The sequence below is a fragment of the Lygodium microphyllum genome, chromosome 22 (assembly GCF_053477565.2).
Source record: "Lygodium microphyllum isolate KBCC chromosome 22, Lygodium_microphyllum_v1.1.10, whole genome shotgun sequence".
NCBI classification, from domain to species: domain Eukaryota; kingdom Viridiplantae; phylum Streptophyta; class Polypodiopsida; order Schizaeales; family Lygodiaceae; genus Lygodium; species Lygodium microphyllum.
Genome location: NC_141156.1, coordinates 4,453,242 through 4,478,034, shown reverse-complemented (window position 1 = coordinate 4,478,034; position 24,793 = coordinate 4,453,242). Strand labels below are relative to the sequence as shown.

The 24,793-nt window shown below is 39.9% G+C and overlaps 1 protein-coding gene across 1 annotated transcript in view; it reads right to left on the bottom strand.

Annotated features, from left to right (window-relative positions):
* LOC148016840 (glutathione synthetase, chloroplastic-like) overlaps positions 1 to 4,780 on the bottom strand; it is an 85,355-nt gene extending 80,575 nt beyond the window's left edge. Inside the window, exons 1-2 of the mRNA XM_087663012.1 lie at positions 4,511 to 4,780; positions 4,236 to 4,337 (exon numbers count right to left, since the gene is read on the bottom strand). Of these exons, the coding sequence (XP_087519138.1) occupies positions 4,236 to 4,337; positions 4,511 to 4,547 (139 nt within the window). The 5' untranslated portion in view covers positions 4,548 to 4,780. The remainder of the gene's footprint in view (positions 1 to 4,235; positions 4,338 to 4,510) is intronic.
* Between the last annotated feature and the right edge of the window lie 20,013 nt (positions 4,781 to 24,793).

Genomic DNA, 24,793 nt, shown 5'->3' with positions numbered 1-24,793 from the left:
CCTAAATCCAAACGTCTTTGTAGCCCCTCTAGAGAAGCACAATATCATCTACATACAATAGGAGGGACATCCAAGTACTGGCCAACTAAAGATGTAGTCAAAGATCTCATCAATATATAGTCCAAAAAGTGTAAATGAGAAAGGGCACCCCCGCTTCACTTCAATAGTCGAGTGAACACGTGTTGAGATCACAGGTGTTGAGATCCCCTCAAATCTTTGTACTCTGTCAACCACCTACTCATATAATGCTAAAATATCCCAAGTGAGCTCCCTAGATACTCCCAAGTCCCATGTTGTCTAATCTATGCATCAATCTCGCCCAATGTGGTGTAGCACTCCGCTAGACAATTCTTGGTCAACCTTTTAATCTTCATGGCGACCCATAGAAGGTGCAATAGGCAAGCTTACTATCTTGATAGACAACCTCCGGATGATAGATGACCTATAGATGGTAGTGGCCTGCGGATAGCACAAACAACTTGCAAATGACACAACATGATATAAGCCTGTAGGTGGTGCAATCTCAAGGAAATGGAATGTGTGACCTGCAGATGGTAACATGACCTATAGACAAGCACATTGTACATTGTGGTACAGCAAACAGAACGATGTAGATCTTGTGGTCAAGCCAAGTCCTGCAACAACATATAGATGTGATGCAAACGCGAGAGAGAGAGAGAGAGAGAGAGAGAGAGAGAGAGAGAGCATTTTGGTGACAAGAATGTCTTTGATTCAACTCCTACATTCTACATGATTATTTAGTATAGGTAGAGAAAAAGGGAGATTTGAAGCCAAATCACTCGATTAATAAAATAAGTGGCTTACCACTAGGGTAGCCACTAGATTATGAAAAAAAAAAGAGACAGCATTCCCCTTTGCTTGTATTTCAGTCTTTATACCCATGGTTGGACTGGGCTTTTGTGCAACCAAATGACTTTTTGGCCTACTCGGAATAGTAAAGCTAAGTGGCATGATTAGTTGTTACAATCGTGGATGTCTTAGCTTCCTTGCGAGGGGAAAGTTTTCATATGGAGGCTTCTTATCAAGGGTCTGCCCATAAGGATATGTTGCACAGTTGCAAGATCTCCAATGGTAGATGTGTCCTCTATACTACATGTGATGAGACTTCTATTCATCCTTTTATCTCTTGCCGAATTGCTAGACTAGTCTGGGGTTTCATTTTCTGAGTATGGACTTCAATGACACGTCAACATACAATCATCTAATTGTTAGGTTTAGGGCAAGATGTCATGCACCACCACTTTATAGCCACAACATCTGTATCTTTCTCAATTTTCTACGTTGGATTCATCTATGGACCATTTGGCAAACACGGAATGCACTGATTTTTCATTCGTCATTGTCAAGTATTCATGGTCATGTAGACCCTATTCAAGGATTGCCATTATGGCAATTATTTCCATGGTTTCGGCTTCTATGATCCTCAGAGTGGTGACTGCTCCATGGATGCATCTCATCCGCACCACCCCAATTGTGTCCTCTTCGTGATCCCCTTCTTGTATTCTTATAGCCTTAATGTGTTTTGTAGCCTTTTGGTTCTGTGGTGTTTTCTACTTGTCTTTCAGTGTGCTCAGTTTGCTAGAAGACCGTTTGTAAATATTTCAATTCATTAACTCAAACTGCTAAGAGAGAGAGAGAGAGAGAGAGAGAGAGAGAGATGTAGCATTTCTGGTCTTCCCGATGGAGAGAGAGCGCGCAGAGACCTTTCAGGAAGGACTCGGATTCAAGCGATGGCTACCCGCATTCCGCAGACTCTGAGAGCGCGTCCCGAGGCAATCCCTGTAGCCGCAGAAGTTGCCAGGTGTGCTCCGAACGTCGTCAGGGAGATCTGCTATGGCCTTGCCGTCGGGATTACAAGGGGTGCTGCATGGAAGGCTTATCACTTGCAATTGAGACAAACGATAGAGGAATTCTACTATCTTTTAGAAAATGGTAAAATCACAGTGGTGGTACCTGAGGAATGATGTCAACTGGATTTCTGGTGGACTGGATGCTGCCCTTGCGATTTGGCAGAGACTTATATGAAATCAGTGAACAGTGGGAGCTTTCATTCTCTTCTCAGGAAAATGTGAAGTTACTGTTGCAAATAGATAAGGTATCATATCAACTGATGAACAGTTAATAAAAGACACATGGGCGAAGGTACATGCTTTTATGTAAGAATTCTGCTTTGGTTCTAGATAAGAGTGTTCTCTCGCTATTATCATACAGAACCACAGTTGTGTTGCTGAAATGATTGGGGTTTACTGAAGTTGAATAAAAGAGAGAGATGTAATGTTTTTTGAAGCCTAGACTACCAATGTGGCAAAACCCTTGACAGCCATGTGCCAATAGGTCTGGGAGACTGGGATTATGCCCTGCCTCATGGAAGGTGGGAGTTATTAAGAGTTATTCTAAAAGTGTCATCACCCTCGATACAAAAACACTAGCGAGCCATTTCTTTGATGGATCTATGTATAAAATTTTCTCTAAAGTCATGGCTAATCACCTCCATAAGCAACTCCCTAGCCGTGTGCACCCTAATCAATATGGATTTATCAAGGGCAAGAATATCTTGCACAATGTACTGAATGTTCAGATGACCATTGACTGTGCAAAGCACTCTAGGCTGCCCTTTGAGCCCATTCTTCTTTGCCTTGGGGACCCATCCGGTCCCCTCCATGCTATCTCATTTGGTGGACATAGGACAGCTGGCTTGTCTTTCTCTTCAAGTTGATTGTGTGGGATGGGAAGTAAGAAGATCATCCTAAACTTAATTGCATGGCACGACTGGCTCATCTTCTATCTTTGATACCACTCCGCTAAGTCGTAGAGAGATGATGTTTTTCTGCCCCGCTTGGAGGATTTTTTGGATCCCCCAAGGATATAGGGACTTGAGGGACTAGTTTGCGACCACACTATGCCCTAGATTCTGATCATCCATGGCGTGATTGGGACCTTGCACATCAACTCCTAAAAGTAATCAAGTACATCACCTATGATTAAAGACTACCATTGGCTGGTCGCCAAGGCTAATGTTGTTTGGGGCTTGCATAAATCTCAAGATTGGCGGAAAAAGACTATCATGGAGGGTTGGGTCAACAGCACTCCATACATATGTAAAGTCTTCCTTTGGTGTGTATTGGTTAGTGGGTTTCCTCTTGCCACCACACTTGCAAAATGCCAAATTTCCAATGGCAGCTGGCTTTTGTCCCACCAATGTGGAATCTTTCACCACCATTTTCTTTCGTGCCCCTTGGCACGGAAAATCTGGATCGTCTTGTCTGATATTTGGAGGGCTATGGTTGGCATGTCACTATGCCCCTTCAATTGGGTTTTTGCTCGGTTTTGCTCGACCAAATATCCCAATCTAGCACAGCCATATATAAAGATTCTGTTTCATTTCCTGCATTTTTGGGACTGTTGGCATAATTGAATAACTCGGAGAGCTTTTTGTTTTTGATTCCGTGTCCGAGGTGCAGCAACACCTTGCTATCGCAATTGGATCTCATTCAGCACATTGATCTTCTGTCCAAGGAAGACTTTGGCATTCAGCAATTTCTGTTGCTTCTTTGCCGTGACTTTTGTACTCCTTCAGTCATCTGAGTCCTCACTTTTTGTACTCTTGTAGTCATTTGATATAATATAAATTACTCATTATGAAAAAAAAGAGAGTCGTAATATCTACTAGAGATTAAAAATGGCCTATGAGAGCACAACCATGGTATGTCCCATCATGGATGTAAAAGAACAAACCACTAGAATAAAACAAACATGATGCGTTGAATGTGTAGAAGGGCTCCTAGCATAGGGTGATGTTAAGATCTCAGCTCCTCTCATGACATGAGGGGTGTAAGTCGTATCAGAGGAAAAGAAAATGAAGCAAAACAAAACCAATACTAATGCACGCGTATACGGCTAAACACAAGAAGTTTTAGACATTTGACCCCTGGCCCCAAGGGCACCTAGCTATGTATGCGATATGATAGCTTCCCTTGTAGAAGCTCCTGATGCTGTTGTAATTGACAATGTGAGGATTTTAGTGGAAATTTGTCAAAACTTCTTGTGAGTATGTCCAGCATGGGATTTGCAAAAAATGGATGTTTACTACCGCAGTGAATGTTTGTGGTGATGGTGATGATGATGATGATGATGTGTGTGTGTGTGTGTGTGTGTGTGTGTGTGTGTGTGTGTGTGTGTGTGAGAGAGAGAGAGAGAAGGGGGGGCGCACTTACTGCATGTAGCAAACCGAATGGTTTTGTAACTGGTCTTTACGTCGCTCCTGCAATTGATCTCCAAATTCAAGCAATGAAAAGGCAGGGAAAACTTTGCATCTCCTGTAAAGAAAGAAAAAAGGCACAATGTCACAAAGATGAGAAAGGCATTCCCCCTCTCTCTCTCTCTCTCTCTCTCTCTCTCTCTCTCTCTCTCTCTCTCTCTCTGTGTGTGTGTGTGTGTGTTTGTGTGTGTGTGTGTGTGTGTGTGTGTGTGTGTGTGTGTAAACAGCCACCTTCAAAACTTCCCGTTGGGAAGAAAGATCTTATCATTCTTCCGCGCAGGACATGGCAGGTTCTTTGATCTGGTACATGAAGCACAAAAAGCTACTTCACCCCTACACAGAATCAGCTATCTGACCTTCAATATACATGTGGTCCAGAGCAGGCTATATATACAGAATAATGTGATCTGATCTGCCACCTTCCATGTCTACACACTTGTGGTTGCTATGGCAGTGTCAAAAATGGGCATCTAATAACATCCTTTCTAAATTTTACTGAAGTTGTAAAGTTTTGTGGTTGCCTGCAAGAGACGCAGCATCTTTACTTGCATGACTAGGTGTACTAAAGTTTATTGAGTGGTTTACGTTAGCACTGTGCGTGCGTGCGTGCGTGCATGCGCGCGCGCGTGTGTGTGTGTGTGTGTGTGTGTGTGTGTGTGTGTGTGTGTGTGTGTGTGTGTGTGTGTGTGTGTGTTCTGATTGAGTTGGATTCCTAGAGACGGCTCGTCTAGAGTTACCTCACCTCTATGGGGGATTGTAGTACCTTAATAAATCAATTGCATCACAAAACCGTAAGAATTTAATGCCGCCAAGGGCTTGAACGGTGAGCGAGTAAGCTAAGCTATATCACACAATGTGCTACTTGATCACATCGTTTTCACCCTGGTGCAAAGGGTGAATGGATGGCACCATAAGTGCATATTGGTGCAAAGGGTGCAAGCTAGTTTATGTTACATAGACTTTTGAATGACCCCACCATTCAAGTTCAACTTATATTTTTTGCAATATTGTGGGTTTATGAATGTGGTCCAAGATAACCCATCCCATTTTACTTATATGCCTTCTATTACTAAAAAGAAACATGATATATATATATATATATATATATATATAACCCATCCCATTTTACTTATATGCCTTCTATTACTAAAAAGAAACATGATATATGTAATAGAAGGCATATAAGTAAAATGGGATGGGTTATATATATATATATATAGAGAGAGAGAGAGAGAGAAAGAGAGATTTTCATCTTTTTGACACATTTGCTAAACTTGAGAGAAATTGGGAAATTTTTATGGATTGGATTATTGTCTTATGTAAGATACATGTGAAAGATAAGGCTACTTTGGAAAGATGGTAGCTTGAGATGGTTTCATTATTTAGAATGATAATTTTAATGCTCTCCTTATCTCTCCTAGTAATATGTGCTTTATTCATCTCTTGCAAGAAACTAAGAGTGCATTAAAGTTGGGGGATTATAGAGCTCAAGTGTCCTAAGTTAGTTGAGGGCTAAGGAAAGTCTTCTTAGGGAGGCTTTCTTCTCTTTTAAACTAGTTAGTTGAGGGCTAAGGAAAGTCTTCTTAGGGAGGCACCTAATCAAACTTTCTTCTCTTTTAAACTAAAAATATAGGAGAGACAATGGTTATGACGACTAAGGATCAAAATAGAGTTTCTATCGAGGATAAAGAAGGCATTGTTGTTGTTTTCAAATAGCATTTTGCGACCATTTTCAGTTGCAAACCTTTGATTGATGAGTCCTATCAATGAAAGGTTTATTATGTCTTTTGTCACCTTGTTCAGAAATTTGGACCAATTATTATTGTGATGTTGCAACACAATCCCTTTTCTAATGGAGAACTTGAGTTTGTTATCAAGGTTATGAAAAGAGTCCAAGATTGTAGACAATGTTTTTTTTAGGTGGGTACTTCTCAACTGTTGAGGATGTGCATTCTGAGGATTTGTGCAGAGAATGCCTAGTCATTGTTGGAAGAATGGCACTATATTGAGGTTTATTCATCAAGGAATTATTCAATTGGTGCCAAAAAATGCCAAAGATGGCTTTACAGGTCCTTAATCATGGTGAATGTAACAAGATTATAGAAAGCCCTTACTTACACATTAACTACTTGATGCCTAAATTGCTACATGAGGAACAATAATCTTTATCCATAGTAGATATTTGGGATGTTGTTTGGAATTCAATGCTTGGGATTGGTGATGCAATGACATGTTGAGATATTTATATACTATAATGAATGTGGATTTGGATAAAGCTTATGATTTTATTAGTTACACTTGTATTCAAGGGGTGCTAAATTACTATTAATCATTAAATGTTGATTCCCTATCCGTTAATGCGTTTGCTACCATCAAGGTAAATGGCTACAATATTGGTGAGTTGACCCTTAGGTCAATGATACAAGGTTGTTTGCTCACTACTGCCAGCAATGTAAATGGCTACAATATCAATGATTTCTTTCTCATAAGGTTAGTGGGCAAGCTTTCCTTCAAACATAACATATTGTGAGACTATTAGGAGGTTAGACAAGCTTGGAAATGAATCACGAGCACCATGAAGGATTTAGGGCTATATTGTGGTGTAAATTGGAACTTTGTTAGGAGATTATGATAACATCATGAAGAATCATTTAAAATCTATGAATATCTGGGAATGAAACTGAAGTGAATATAGATTATTCAGAGTTTCCTTGAGGTTGGTCAAGCTTGAGGACCTTCCATGGATTCCCCTATATAAGCTACGGCTGAAGTAGCAAAAATTAAAGCTTGAATAGCACTAGTAAATAGTCCTAGAAGCATTGTGGGAGTTTCTTTTTTTAACTCATTATTTTAGGGCAAATTTTCCCATTTCCGTATTCACGACCAATCCATTCAATTACTTGAAAATTTTAGTTGGCCATCCATTTTTTCCAGAAGTTTTATCATGGCAAAGCTATAACATCCATTTGCTAGGTATGGATAGCAAGGCAGACAAAGCAATCATTTTGCTTGGCTTCTTCAATCTTCATTCATATCACTAACCACTAGACAGTTGAATTTTATGCACATAATTGCTTAGGAAAAGGTTTGATTGTCAATAAAATGATTTCTCAAACTTCAAAATTCCAACAATCTTCACCTTTTATAAGAAACTATTCTCTTCATACAAGAATCTTCGTTTGACCAATATGGACTAGTACAAGTGAAGTCCTATGCACGCACACACACACACACACACACACACAGAAGATGCTTCTTTCTTGGTGCCTCAATAGCTCACTTGTGAGTAGTACTTTATTGCCTTATCACTCAAAGAATAATGAATGAGTGTGAACATGTATAGTTAGGGTTAGTATGTAAGATGGGTAGCAAAGAATAGAAGAACATGTGAGGTAAATATGTGAGATACCCTCACCCAATGCCCATCAACTCTTTGCAATGTGCAAATTTTTCAAAGGGCAGTGTTATGGCAGCACTAGACAGTGCTCAAGAGACTAGACTAGATACAAGATTTGTTACAAGAATTTTGATTACAAGATAATCCCATGTAGGAGCACAAGGTACAATGATAACTTAACAAGATACGGAAAATCCCACAACCAAAATTGTAGGTATGGATACAAGATATCAAAATTACAAGATCTCCCTCAACACGGATGAACAATATACAAGACAGTACTAGACAAGATCTCGTACTACGAGATTACAAGGTGACAAGACAACAGGAGACAAGACAAGACTAGATACCATGACTAAACAAGAACTAGAACTAGAACTTCAAGTTACTTACTTGGAGGTCTCGACTCCTTGAGCTCCCAAGATTGGCATTGGCAAGACTAAGAAGCTCTATGGTGAGCCCCTCCTTTTATAGGTATTGGAGGGCGACTAAAGATGTTTTAGAATGCTCCATGATGATATAAGCAATGATGCATGTGATGACATGGCATATATTCTAGAACGTTTTGTGATGACATCATCAATGATGTAGGCAATGACATGGCATATCTTCTAAAAGATTCTATGATGACATGGTAAGGGTGGGTTTGCATGGTTAGCTCGAGGATGTCGTATTAAGCATGCATTCACATGTGGTGTGTCTTCATATGGCATGAGCAAGAATTAATCCATACACTTGATCATGACATGTCTATGAGACAGGCAGACTCTTAGAAAGTATGTAGGATTATCATCAATATGAACTTTGACAAGCCCAATACACTTGTCCTTAGGAAGTACTTGATGAGTGAAGTGATACTTCACTTCTAGGTGCTTGGTCTTCATAAGAAACACAGGATTCTTTGCCAACAGTAATAGCACTCTCGCTATCATTGTGTAAGAATGGCATGTCTTCTCCGAGGCCTAAATCTCCCACTAGGTGAGTAATCCATATAGCTTATTTGCATGCCTCTATGGTTGCTACATACTCTGCCTCAATGGTAGATAATGCCACATATTTTTGCAAATAAGACATCCATAAGATTGCCCCGCCATCATAACTTTTGATCCATGTGTCTATTTGCCAAACTTTTTAGCTAGGATCAAAGCTAACTTTGCCCTTTTCAAATGGAGTATAATAAACCTTTGCCTAGATGGTTGAGAGAAAAATATGCCAAAGTGTTCTTCGGTACAAGTACTTCAAATAGCTACTTATATTATGAATAGAACTAGACTTGAAGATATAGTGCATGGCATGACTCCTAAAGTATACTTTATAGGGAGAAAGCCTAATGCATCATATTTGAAAGTCTTTGGTTTTATTGCATATGTTCATATGCCAAACGAGTTGAGAAAGGAATTTGACCCAAAGGCCAAAACATGTATATTTAATCGAGTGCTCCACTTAGCCAAAAAGGTATCATTGATATAGTTGTGTCATTGGTAAGTTTAGAGTGAGCAAGGACGTCATTCAATGAAAGGAGAATTATGCGGTGTAATGATTAACCATGTAGGTCTAGATTTAACATTGTTATCCATTTATGCACTAAATAACTCTCATGATAGGCACAAGTATGCAAGATGTTGGCATCTCAAAATTTTGTTCATTTCTCCCTATTTTTGGGGGATTGGAATATGGTGGAATCTTTTGTTATTCGAGGGCTCATGGGAATGGAAATTGGAGGGCAGTTCGGACAATGCTCCATGATGGTTCAGATAACAGATGTAAGGAATGGAGAGATCTTTCTTACTCCATTGGGAATAAAGTCTCCAAATACACAATTGCAATATATACACAAGAATTTCCAAGATGGGCACAAGTGTTTGTGCCACATGTGGAGATGTGCACCTTTAGAAGATGATGCAACTACATAGTACCAATTCATTCACACTTGGTGGACCTTAGGCAAGGTTTTGGACAGCAATATTGCTACAATGATTGGTGGCATCTCAGATATCTACATTGGCGAGGTAACTCTAATCCATAAAAGTGGGTAGTGTGATATGTGCTATAGCTATTTTCTTACACTCCACACACATTTATGTTGGTTTTGTGTAGCTAATAGAGGACATCGCTCATATGCCAACCACAAACTTAGTAAAGCGAGTGCATGGAAGCTGACTAGCCAATGAGGGATTGAAAGGGACTATTAACTTACATGATGCATGTGTTAGTAAATTGACTAGTGCTCTACTATAGAGCATAAAACATTATGCATTTAGTGGAGAAAAGTTCCATGGTGCAAGACCGAATGTAGAGAAGCTTCTAAGTCAACTGCAATAAGGGAGTAGCCCTAGTCCAATAGTGGTAGCAAGGATGGTGGAGGAGGTGATACTACATGATACCAAATTTTATGGATGATTGTTGGCTTTGAAGTGCTTTGCTACTTATCTCCATGGCTTCCTTGGTTTGAGTATTTGGCTAAACCATCTACTCAACCACTTGATCTAACTTAGAAATAAGCTCCATATGTCTGATGGAACAATGCAGCTTAGGTATTGCATCATGTTGTTCCTTGATTTGTTGTTGGACATCCTCATTGGTTGTATTATTTCCCCTATTTCTTGCCATTTCTACTCATTATCAAAGTGTAGTCCAAATAGACCCCATGTCACAAAAATGGCTATAACTTTTCAATACAATATCCAAAGGAGAAAATTTCTAATTTAGATCAAAGCTAACAAAAAGCTCTTTGAGATGAGCTATCAAGCACCAATTTTGAATTAGATTAGAATATTTTGGAAATACTCTTTTCTTGATGTACGGAATAATCTAATACCCTTTGTAAACTTGTTGTTTTGGTTCTTCAAGCGCATGTAGGTCCAAAGTAAGGTCTCTAAGCCCTATAGCACCTTGGATAAGACCTATAGGAAATGAATACCACATTCAATGACATGTATAAGCCCTGTTCAAGCTATGAGATAACCTACAACACCTACAATCAAGTGGATAATATTCCCAAAATGACTCCTAGTGCCTTGTTTCACTGTAATAACTTGTAAATAACTTGTATAGGACCTGGAATAGTCTGTAGCACATGTAGATGAATGAACATCTTTCAAAATAAATGCCCAAGTTCCATGTTTCTCTTGCAAGTTCTTGTACCCTACTTTTAAAGGTTAAAATGACATATAATTCAATTGTAATCCCTATAATATGATCAATGAGTGACTTATTTTAATGCTCTTTAATTGAGGACTTCAAATCTTCAATAACTCCACTCATATTATCTACGTGAGGGAAAAAATAACTAGATAGGGCTTCCTAAACGGGCTCCAAAATATTGGGAGGTGGGCAATGTTCCCCCCATGTCGATTGTTTGCACCCCTTTGAGATCTTTAATAGTGAGTGAGGGTCACCTTTCTTACGTATCTTTTGTCCCACTATCTCCCTTGGCATCCACCTTTGAGTACATGATAATCCCACATAGGGGCATAAGGTACAATGATAACTTGACAAGATACGAGAAATCCCACAACCCAGGACCGTAGGTATGGATACAAGATATTAGAATTACAAGATCTCCCCCGAAAGGGATGGAAAAGATATAAGACAACATACTAGACAAGATCTCATAATACAAGATTACAAGGTGACAATTTAACAGGAGACAAGACAAGACTAGACAAGAACTAGAAGTGGAACTTGAAGTTACTTACTTGGAGGTCTTGACTCCTTGAGCTCCCAAGGCTGGCATAGGCAAGATTGAGGAGCTCTATGGCGAGCCCCTCCTTTTATAGGTGTTGGAGGGCAACTAAGATATTCTAGAATGTTCCATGATGACACCATTAATGATGCAAGTGATGCCATGGTATATGCTCTAGAAGGTTCTATGATGACATCATCAATGATTCACGTGATGACATGATATATTTTCTAGAAGGTTCTATGATGTCATGGCAAGGGTATATTAACATGGTTGGCTCGAGGATATCCTATTGAGGGTGCATTTGCATGGGGTGTGGATTCATATGGCATGAGCAAGAATTAATATGTACACTTGATCATGGCATGTCCGTGAGAGGGAACACATGATTGAGAATACTGCAAGTTCATATTTGCTTTTATTTTGTGTGGCAATTTTTTATTTGGGCAATGGTAGTGATACTTGAGCTATCATAACCATTGCCGAGGTCATGAATTTGGTTGTTTTATCGATGCATGCTAATGGATTTGTCGGTAACTAAATCCATTAGTTACTTGCATAGTAATTTGAGCATGCAATAATGGGCTTGGGATCCATTGCAATTTGGTAATCTCTTATAATTTTGGATTTAGGGTTTTCGTCTACTATAAGTGGATTTGGTTGGGTTTTGTTAGAGCTACAAGGAGAATGAATATTGCATAGATATCGGGGAGAGAGAGAGAGAGAGAGGACACTATGTATGTGGTGCCTCTAATGGATCTCTTGTGAGTAGTACCTTATTGTCTTATCACTCAAAGAATACAGAATGAGTGTGTACATATAGAGTTAGGGTTAGTGAGTAAGGTAGGTGGCCGGTGGTCACATGGCCTTTACCCTAGCAAGCTCCCATTTATTAAAGGCCAATGTGCCTTTAAGTGAGATAATGTGTGATGTACAATACAAGTGAGTTAACCCTCACCATCAACTCCTTGTGCAATGTGCAAAATTTTCAAAGTGCAAAGTCTTGATGGAAAAGTATGAAAGGTTATCATTAGTATACACTTTGATAAGACCAACTCACTTATCCTCAATTACTTGATGAATAAAGTGATACCTCACTTCTATGTGCTTGGTTGTAACATGAAACATAGGATTCTTTGCCAATATGATGGCACTCTAACTATCACTGTGCAACAATGATATGTCTTCACCAAGACCCAAGTCTCCCACTAAACGAGTAAGCCATATTGCTTCTTTGCACACCTCTATGGCTATAATATACTTAGCTTCATGGTAGATAATGCCATGCATTTTTGCAAGGGAGACATCCATGAGATTGCACCACTACACACAATGTTTCTTGCCAAGATTTGACATGTACCTACTCACTACTCCCAGTATAAATGCAATGTCCAAGCAAGTGGCAATCATTACATACGTGAGACTACCCACACATGATGAATATGGAACCTTGACCATTTTATCTCATCATGAAGATCACCATAAAGAGATGTTGTCTTGATATCCTATTGTAAAAGTTCCATATCATCCTTAGCACCAGGGCAAGCGATGTGGGAACCACAAGTGAAAATATCTCATCAAAGTCCACATCTTTTTCTTGCTTAAACCTTTGGATACTAACCTTTATTTGTACTTTGTTTTAGCATCACCTAATCTTCAACTTCTAAGCTAGCTTCCACTTAAGCTTATCATCACGAGTCACGGCCTCTCTATAACAAGATGGCTCCCCACAATATGTCAACATCACATAGTAAAACCCTAGGCTAAAATATCTCAGGGGAATGAGAGGTACGAGCAGATCTTTGTAGCACAATGGGCTAACTTAGAGTGGAATTTTTAGCCTCCAGTATTTCTTCATGAGGCACCATATGGGTCTCAACCTCCTACTCAATAAATCTCCATTCTTCTTGTTCACTAGTTGAAGCATCACTAGTATCCTTTTTCTACACACTTGGTACACTAGCACTTGCCCTATGTGGCAACATAATAGGTGGTAGTGCATCCTGGAAAGAAAACTTTCTTGTTTTACTTCCTTACGAGGTTGCTTATTATCTTCTTCTCACTGAAGATCACATCATTGCTATGGACAATCTTTCTATTTCTAGATCCCAAAGGTGGTAATCCATCTCACCACTCTATCCATAGCCCAAAAAAATGCACATATTGGATTTTGGTTCTAACTTATTACCCTTTTCCTTTGGCACATGCACATAAGCTTCATAAACCAAACATTCTTAAGTGATCATAAGAGGGCTTCTACCCAATCATACCTCTTCAAGAATGCCACTATCCAAATTAGTATTAGATGACATGTTTATCAAATGTACAGTAGTTGCCATAGCCTTAGCCCAAAATCCTTGAACAAGACAAACATTAGAAAACATACTCAACATTCTTTTATTTACCATCCTATTCATATGCTTTGCAACACCATTTGGGCTAGGATTAACAGGTGAAATGAGCTTTCTTTTTATTCAACATGCTTCAAAAAAGTTTTTGAACTTGTGAGAGACACATTCTCCACCATTATCAGTTTGAAGACACTTAAGTCTCTTACTAGACTACTTTTTTTACAAGTGCCAAGTTTTTTTGAAAACACAACAAAGCCTCATGTTTCCTACCCATAGTAAAAGCCCACACTTTTCTAGTTGCATCATGAATGAATGTGATAAAATAGGATCCCACCCCCCACCCCCCAGAGACTTTGTAGACTAGGCCCACATATATCACTATGCAATAAGTAAAGAGGCTCACTTCTTTTTCTATTTAAGTTTCTCTTATGGACTAAACATGCATGCTTTTTGTATATACAAAGCTCACAAATAGAAAGATCAGAATAATCAAGAGAAGGCAAGTAACTCTTTTGAGATAGCATTTCCATTCTTTTTCTAAACACACATTGTAACTGGTGATACCACAAAGATACATTTAGTTGGTTATTGTAGCTACATGATTTTTGATAGAAGATACATAAAGGGAATACAAAGTGCCACATTTATCTCCTTTAGCAAACAACAAATTGTCCCTTGTGGACTTTCGACGATGGACTCTCAAAAGTAGTAGAGTATCTTAAGTCATCCAACTGACTAGTATATATGAAGCTCTTAGTAAGCTTAGATACATGCTATACATTTAAAAGAATAAAGATAGATCCATTCTAAATACATTACCTACACCAACTATATTGCATATATAGTCATTACCAAGATGGATTAATTTACGCTTGGTACTATCATATGAATAGAACCTCCTTATTGAGGAGTCATATGAAAAGATGTGCTAGAATAAAAAATCCAATCTTGAGATAGTTGTCTATCCACTACAATTCGTATATGTGTAGGAAGAGTAGAGATAAACATTACCTCACCATCATCATTATGCATAGTCATCATTGCATTGAAGTCTTCAATCTTTACCTTTCCTTTGCCTTCTTTTCCTATCAACATCCTTATCCTTTACTTTTCCTTCTTCGCTATCAATCCTTATCATCTTCATCTTATCATTTTGCTTTTGCTTCCATTTGTAACAGTCCTTCTTGATATGATTTGTTTTAGCACAATGGAAGCATTCAAGGTCTTTTTTGGACTTGGATTTGCTATGTGATTGTCTAGGGTCTTAGTTCTTGTTCTTGCATGTGTACGATTTTTTTCCTATTTCTTCTTGAGTTGCCACTGCTTGACAAATTTTGCCTTGCTCTATGGATTTTCTATGTATTTCCTTAGTCAATAAACTGCCCACAATATCACTAAACTTTAGCTCACCATTTGGAGATGAATTACTAATTGCTATTCTAAAAGCATCCCATGATGTAGGCAAGGAGCACAAAAAAAAGATCGCCTTAATCTCATATTCAAACTTCAACTTTTGAGCTTGCATTTGACTGAATATGATATTGAATTCATTAAGATAGGAGGCGATACTGGAGTCTTCCTTCACATGCAACTCAATTAAATTTTTCATGAGATGCACCTTGTTAGAGGAAATTTCTTTCTCATAAGTGTTACATAACTTCTTCCATAAGACACATGTAGTAGTCTCATTCACAATTGTAAAATATATAGATTCTACTAAGTGTAGCCTAATAGTGGATTTAGCAAATGCATTAAGCTTTTTTGACAAATCATCTTCATACATGTTTGTTGGTTTCCCATCTTTGCCTTTTATGGGCCTTAGCTACTTCTTCTAAATAAGGACATCGTGGATCTACTTCTTCCACAAAGTGAAGTTTGTACCATCAAACTTCTTGATGTTATATAGTTCGCTGTCCATTGTAGATGATGAAGCCGTTTGTCCAAAATAGCAACCAGAAAATTAGCAAATTGCACCAAAAAACCCGCAAACGTTTTGCAACACCTATTCAATATAACCAAAGCTAGAGAAGTTAGAAAGTGAACAATTGCTAAGCAATAATGTGTATATCACTATGTAAACATTGTGAAAATCACTACATGTAGTTAAAAACATGGTAGCATAGCATTAATGCTTCCTCACAGATATAATAACATTCCCTCAGCCAAATGTTTAGAAGTACATTGGAAAATTGATCTCCCTGAAACCAATGCAATACATCAAGAAACAATATTCTTGCTCATTCATGAGCAAATATGCATGGACAATATATATAGCTCAAGAATTGATATAACATATACATTAAAGTCTCTACTCTAGTAATCCTTACTACATATAATAGCCACCAATAGCGAACTCAAGAACTATGAAATCTATAATTTGCAACTTGTGACAAAATGCGTATGACTTCAAACCACTTATTTCTATTAGCACATCACTATTACCAATGCCCGGTAACCTGCATGCATCATCTCTATAGTGGACAATGTAACCCTTGACCTATTTTCTAGTTGTACAACTTGCATAGAATATTGAAAAAGAGGAAACATTTTACGTAGCATTTACAAGTCTACAATGGAGCTTGAAACAAGTACCATGATTATTGCAGATACCCACTCCACATGCTCAATCTTGTAAATGAATCCCATGCTCAAGAATTTACCATTTCTTTCTTAAAAGAATGAGCATGCTTAGGATTTATGGTATATGGTCTTTATCTTATTAGAGTGGCATGTGGGGCCATAGGAATGTTATGAGTATAAATGCTAGGCTCTATCCATTTAAGCTCATCCATAGACCAAGCGAACACATCAGAGAACTTCTTTAAGAGACTAACTAAATTAGTCTCCTCCTCCTTAGTTAGATCTTTGTCTATGAACACGAGTTGGAGCTTCTCCCCTTCGATGGCCAAGTTGACATCCTTAACTTTGGTAGGTCCTTCAATCGGATCATTGGTTTATCACTTTCTCTTAGCTCCTAGCAATACTATGATTCAAACACCTTTCTTGAACTTTGTGGATTTTTTGGGGAGATCTTGAAGTTTCTTTTGTTGTTTAGCCTCTGAGTCCCCCTTGGACATCGAGTCTTCGATGGTTGAAGGATTTCGAGGTCACTATTAGAGCTAACCTCTGATTTAGAGTTGAACTCGCATCTTTCACTAGATGAAGGTGTTTCACCAAGTGGTCTTAGTTCAAATTCCACCTCTACTTTGTAGAGAGTTGTTAATTCAACCTGGTTTAATCTTTGCCTACTTGTACTCCAAAACTTTAGAATGCTCGGTCAGAATCCATTCAGATCACTCTTTTCTCTAAAAAGCGATGGTCTCTTGTGGCTTTGAGTCCACAATGATCTGCTCAATTGTACATCCATTTGTATCATAATCAATGATTTTTGCTCCATTGGAAAATGTTTCCTTCCTAGAGTCAACAATCTATGTATTCATCCTTCGAGTTCTATTGGTTGGAAGATCCATAATCTAGTTGCTTATTGACTATTAGGGTTTCTTGATTTTTTAGAAGGGACCAATTGTACAAGAGGTTTAGGTTGTGTATCTTGGTCCACTTCCATTTCAGAAATTCCATGAGATCTTTTAGAGGCTTTAGGTTGGCTATAGGATTTCTCACAATGTTCTCTTTAGATACTCAAAAATATTTACTAGCTCCAATTTATTTGTAGGAATGTGGTAGGCCATACAAGGATACTTCTTCTTTGAGCTTCTTGCCATCATGCAAAGAGGTATAGAGAGATAGTTTTTGTCTTTGGATGTATTTTTATTCATAGTTTTTCCATGAGAACTTGATCTCTTGACCACTTTCTTATATCATCCTCATCGTTAGAGAAGGGTAGATCGATGATTGCAAGAACATGATTCCAATAACACTCATCCTCAAGACATGGGATGTAAGTTATAGGGTTGTAGTTGAGTTTGCTATGCAATCCTCCCTTGAGCATTGTAGAAATGGCATCCAAGTTGACAGGTGAGGCCTTACACGTATCCACCTCTATTTGAAAGGTAAGAAGGATCAAAGCTTGCACTCGAGAGCTATGGTGGGAGAGCAAGAGCAAGAAAGAGATAGATAAGAAATGGGAACTCCAACAGTCACAATGTGTGACCGGGCCTTCCTTTATTCAAACTGTCACTAAAAGAATAAAGAATAAAATGACGGTGAGCGCCCGCCACCTGCAGTGTGCAGTGGCGGTGACTGTCAGTGTAGTAATACACGGGCGGCTAGGCGGAGGCACCTTTACCCCCAACAACCTCCCACTTAAAGGCGAATTTGCCCTAGTGAGGAGTGAAAAGAAAAAGAAAAAGACAGTACAACATGCACACATGTACAACAAGATGAGGAAAGACGTCATCTCATCCCATGCCCATCAACCTCCTGAGGAAGGCAAAGCGCTCTGTAGAAAGGCTTTTTGTGAGCAGTTCTGCAGGATTCTGGTCAATCGAGATCTTGACAAGATCAATAGACTTGTCCTCAATGACCCCACGTATGAAGTGATACCTCACCTCAATGTGTTTTGTCTTTGCATGGAAGACCGGATTCTTGGCTAACTGAATAGCACTCATAGAATCCGAATGTAGTGTAGGAATAGCATCAATACCAAGGTCAGCAACCAAACGACCCAACCAAATGGCCTCCTTGAAAGCCTCAGTGGCTGCAACATACTCGGCCTTTGTAGTAGAAAGGGCCGTGCATTTCTGCACCCTGGACATCCAAGAAACAGCACCTCCAGCATATGTGAATACATAGCCGGAAGTGGACTTCCTACTATCTGCATGTCCTGCATAATCAGAGTCAGTGTACCACACGACTCTTGTATCCTGGCTGCCATAGCATATGCACATATCTGCAGTGCCCTTCAAGTACGTCATGATACCCTTCACGGCATCCCAATGCTTCTTGCCAGGTGTAGCCATATAGCGTGCCACAACACCAACTACAAAGGTAATATCTGGATGAGTGGCTATCATGGCATACATAAGACTGCCCACTGCGAATGCATAGGGAATCTTGGCCATCTCGGTCCTTTGCTTATCTGTCTGCGGACAATCAGCCTGTGATACCTTCACATAAGAAGGCAATGGACAGCCAATAGACTTTATGTCTTGCATGCGGAAGTGCTCAAGGACTTTATGAATGTACTCCCTCTGTGACAAGTAGAGGAGTCCTTGATGCCTATCGCGTCTAATGCGCATACTAAGTATGTGAGCAGCGTGTCCCAGATCTTTCATCTCAAAGCTCTTCTTGAGCTGAGCCTTAAGAGCATCTAGCTCATCATGAACTTTCCCTGCTATTAGCATATCATCCACATAGAGGACCAAAATCAATAAAGAACCATCACGGGCTTTCTTCATGTAAAGACATGGATCCATAGCACTCCTGTTGTAGCCCTGTGACTGCGTAAAGGCATCAAACTTATGATACCACTCCCTAGGTGTTTGTTTCAAGCCATAAAGACTTTTCTTCAATTTGCACACTAGGTGCTCCTTGCCAGGTTCTGCAAAGCCCTTAGGCTGCTCCATATAAATCTCATCATGCAAGTCCCCATGTAAGAAAGCCGTCTTGACATCCATCTGGTATAAATCCAAGTCAAGCTGAGCAACCAAAGCCAAGACTAAGCGAAGGGTGGTCATCTTAACCACATGAGAAAAGACCTCATCAAAGTCTACACCATGCTCCTGCTTAAAACCCTTTGCTACCAATCTAGACTTGTATGCCAGCTTGGGGTGTCCAGGGGTACTTTTCAGCTTGTATGCCCACTTGCATGGCAAAGCCTTCTTGCTCGTAGGCAAGGAAACCAAATCCTAAGTGTCATTCTTATGTAGGCAAGGAAAGCCTTCTTGCTCGTAGGCAAGGAAACCAAATCCCAAGTGTCATTCTTATGTAAGGAGTCTATCTCAGACTGCATAGCCCTCTCCCAGGAGTGAATGTCACCCCTGCGCATAGCCTCATCATAAGTGAAAGGATCTCCTGCATCTGTAACCAAGATATAATGCATTGAGGGCTGAAATCTATCAGGTGGACATCTGTCTCTAGTAGACCGTCTTACGGCAGGCTCGGCTACCTGCCCAGTTGCCTGTCCAACACCATGACCATGAGCATCTGCTGCAGCTGTAGGCTATCCAACTGGCTGTGCGGGAGCTCTCGGTTCCTCCTGAAATATGACACTGCGGATCTCAACAACTCTCTCAGGCTATGCATCTTGTCTTCGTGGAAGACTACATCATGACTGCGGACAACTTTCTGCGCCTGCGGATCCCAGAGATGGTAACCCATCTCACCTACATCCCCATAACCAAGGAAAATACATTTGACACTCTTAGGATCCAGCTTACTTCTCTTGTCCCTGGGCACATGACAAAATGCCTCACATCCAAAGACACAAAGATGCGCATAAGTGGGAGGTTTTTCAGTCCATACCTCCTCGATGACCTGGAAATCCAAACCACTAGAAGGTGATCTATTTATGATATGCACAGTTGTACTAACTGCCTCAGCCCAAAAGCTCTGTGGTAGGCCTGCGTGGCTAAGCATACTTACATGCTTCTGGATGGTTCTATTCATCCGCTCAACCAAACCATCCTGGGGGGGGGATGTAGGGGGCGGTCAACTAATGCTTAATACCCCTCTCATCACATAACTGCTCAAAAGCACATGAGACATACTCACCCCCATTATCTATCCTTAGGCATTTTAGCCTATACCCAGACTGGTTCTCAACCAATGCAAGCCATCTCTGAAACGCAGCCAAGACATCGGATTTCAGCTTAATGGGATAAGCCCAAACTTTTCGTGAAAAATCATCTATGAAAGTAACAAAATACTTGGGACCACCCACCTACCAAACTTTTTATTCGTAGACCTAGTTTGCCTACCATAAAGACAATGCTCACATGAATCAAAACATGCATAATCAAGGGGTGGTAAGTACTGTAAACCAGAAAACATTTTCATTCCCTTCAAAGACATATGGCCCAAACGGACATGCCAAAGAGATACATGTGGGATAGAACCCACAGACAAAACATGATCAAGGGAAGAAGCAGATACAATCAAGGGATAGAGGCTGCCAGCCTTGGCACCTCTCGCAATCATAAGTTTGCCATGATTGATCTTCCATGCAGAGTCTCCAAAAGATACATGATAACCTGCATCATCAAGATGTCCAGCTGACATGAGACTGCGTGTCAAAGCAGGTACATGACGTACATCTTGCATAACAAAACTGCTGCCAGAAGGAAACTACAGCCTAACATCACCAATGCCCACAATATCAAGAGAGCTGTCATCACCCAAGCGCATAGAATCCGAAACAGTACGGTATGAATGAAACCACTCTCAGCAAGGTGTCACATGAAAGGACGCACCTGAGTCCAAGAGCCAACACTGTGTATACATAGAGTGTATCTCTGTCATCTGCGAAGCACTAGAAGAAGCTGCAAGGATATAATCATCATCATCAACATCCTCAGGTTACATAACATTGATCTCTTTAATTTTAACACTGGACTTTGCAGGCACTATGTTGCGATCAGAAGACTTATCCTGCACTTTATCTTTCCCCTTATCTTTGTGCCTTTCATTGCGCAGTTCATGGCATTGTGGCCTAATATGGCCCTTTTTCCCACAATGGTGACAAGTAACATCTGCATTCCTGCCACGAATTTGCTACATGACTTCCCACGAGACTTGGATCGAGATTTCTGAGAATCCCGTCCACAGCCACTGCCACTACCACTGCCATGCTTTCCATATCCATCATTCCTGCATCTAATTGTCATAGCATGTGACACACGAGAGGTATCCAAATTCTTACGGTTAACCTCTTCCTGCAGAAGAGCATTCTCAACATCAAATAATTTCAAGGTAGCAGTAGAGGCACATAATGTAGTGCAGAATACATCCCATGACTCATTAAGAGTACCAAGCAAGAAAAGAGGAGTGACATCCTCTACAAAAGTGATGTCCTACGAAGTCAAGTTCTTGAGTATAGCATGGAACTGGCTCAAGTGAGCAGACATGGTCACATTCTCCTTCATGCGCAGATCCATAAGCTGCTTCAGCCAAGACATCTGACTCGCTAGACTTTTCTTGTCATAGAGATTTTTGATTTTATCCCACAACTGCCATGCACTCTGTTCTTCCTCAAATACATTGTAGTGAACCTGTTCTCTGAGAGATAATACAATAGTGGACTTGCATAACTCATCAAGCTCAAGCCATTCCTCATCTAGCATAGTTGCAGGCGGATGCTCGCTCAACCTCAAAGGTTTGATCTGCGATTTCTGCACCAACACCTGCCAAATTTGATGCCAGGAGGCATATTTCACGGTGGATTCCGTGAGGTTTTACGGTGGATTTCGTAAACTTTGTTGATCGGGGCTCATACACAAAGTGGATTCTTTGTGCGAGAAGTTGATGGGGACACCTATCCTTTTCGGGTGTTTCATTAATTTAGCGTGTACATGGTCATAGCGGGTGATTCTGCAAAATACATATTAAATTAATAAATGTTTATGAGTTTAGAGTGTGCACTCGTAATAAATTAAGGTTAGGATTGATTTCTAAACAGTTGATTTATTTATGTAGCTGAAGACTGCTAGGTATTCACTTTTGTCGGTTTAATTGTATTATTTTACTAACGATTGTGAATGCTTCAGTTGATATGTAGAGATAGCAGCAGTGGCAGAGGAAAGCATTGGAGGATAGCGTGTATTCGAGTTATCACTTATATTTTGATGGGCGCATACCTTAGGCATGGCGCCTATATTTTGTTGCGCCTATTTATTAAGGCGTTGGATATTTATTTATTATTTTGTATGCGCATGGGCGCACGATTATGATATTTGTATTTGGACATTGTATTGGGTATGCCTGACTCTTTGGGCGCCCGCCCATTAGCTTTATTTTCTATTTTGTGCTAAAGCAAACTCAAAAGCCAAAAGCGTGCTATTTTGTAATTTGGGCTATTATTTGAGCTTGAAGATGATTAATACAAAAAATACATGCTTTGTGGAGCGCTCACACAAGGCATGGGGGAGATTGCACCCAATTGGTCTCTTGTTCATGTCGTGCATGCTTTCTACCTTGAGTTTTGTGCAAAAAGTAGAGTTCTTTTGTTCTTGGGGACCTTTCGGCGTTCATTACGGGAGCATATAGCATCCGATTTGTGCACTAGTGGTATCAGAGCGAAGCTGAGATCGAGAGCTTCCAATCGCTACCCATCTTGTGCGAAGGTGGAGCTCCTGGAATGATCAAGCTCTATAGTCAGTCTCATCGCGAACGGTCGATACGGGTGGATTCCTGGTGGTCAAGAACCTCTGTCTACAGCCTCTGATCGCGAAGGACTGGCCTGAGGAGGCGGAGGACCACTCCTACATCCCTCTCTCCAAGTCGCTTTGAACAGAGAATACAGTAATCTCCATATCTTCCAAAAAGCTTAAAAGCTTAAATTTAAAAGTTAGAAAGCTTAGTGTTAAGCTTTAAGAAGCTTAAAATAAAAAATCGTCAACAAGCAGCAAGAGGACGTGTTTGGCGCGTCAAATTCGGCGACAGTATATCGACGTCCTCAAAACAAAAATTCCATAAGCTTTAGTTACTAAAGCTACTAAGCTATCTAATCTTCTAAATCTTCAAAGTCTGCAAGTTCAGATTCTGCAAGTCTAAATTTACTTATTCCGCAAGTCAATCAAGTCACTAGAAGTCAAAACTGACTTGTGCCAAAAACTCCCATAAGGACTGTTCCTGCGCAGAAGCACTGAACTGCAAAGTTGTTCCCTGGAAGACTCTGTTCGCATACGCAGACTTGCTGAACCAGTTTCAGCACATGCAGAAGGTCATACACAGATTTTACGAAGATTTCAAATTTCGCAACCGCAAAAGTCGAAGACCGTGAAAGCCAAACAAAAATCTATAAGCCTTGTACACCCGACTTTGAGCTACGCTCATCCCGCTAATTGGATTTTGAGAGTGTGAGGTCTTTTGAGTTTTTACAGGATGACGGAACAAAATATGGATGATTTAATGGCTGAAGGCGATCTTCCTGAACCTACCATGGAACAAAAATTGGATTTAATTATAATGCAGTTGGATGAAGAACGAAGAGTCCGGCAAGCCTTGCAAGTTCAATTGGCCAATTTACAACGATCGACTACCGACAAAGATGGACTACAACCCGAAGATCTTATCCGATGAACCATTAATGTGACTCTCGAAGCTCAATCCATCCGCAAAGAAACAAAGATAAGTAAAAGAAATTTCAAATTCCGTACTTTCAATGGCACTCGAGATGGAAAGACTGTTCTTGCATTCATCAGTCAGCTTGATGATTACTTTCATGAAGAGACATATGCTGAAAAAGATAAAATCAAGTGTGTCACTAATCATTTAGTGGATAGAGCATCTCTTTCGTGGACCGTGGTTTGTAAGGGCATAGATTGTCCCACTAGCTGGGAGAGTTTCAAAAAGAAGTTTATGCAGAATTTCCTTCCTCCACAATTCCATGAAAAAGCCATAAAGCAATGGGACCTTCTTCAGCAAAGAGATTGTGAGCCTATTTCCTAGTATACCGAATGCTTTTGGAATGCCTTACTCCAACTACGCATGCTTGAAGACGTACCCGAAGCGACTCACAAGTGCAAGTATATGTTTGGATTACTTGGGCATTACTACGTTGAAGTCAATATGTTCAAGCCTGCAACTCTTGAAGATGCAATTTCTTTAGCTCATGACACTGAAGACAAGCTTCAAGGAAGAGATAAGCGTCCACAAAGTCAATCCATTTCTCTTGCATAAATAATTTGGCCATAGATCTTACCTTGTATTTAGGCAATGCATTAGATGGAGACATCTTCAACTTGTAGGCCTACTTACATGCCTATGCATGTTTGCCCTTCGATAAAGGAACTAAACTCTTATGTAGCATTCTTTTCCAAATAATCCATCTTTGACTGCATAGTCCATTTCCACTTATGACTATTATCCCTAGTCATATATCTACATAACAAGAAGGCTCACCACAATCCATGATCATGACATAGTCTACAAAATCCATTTGTGAGACTAGCATTAGAGAGCAC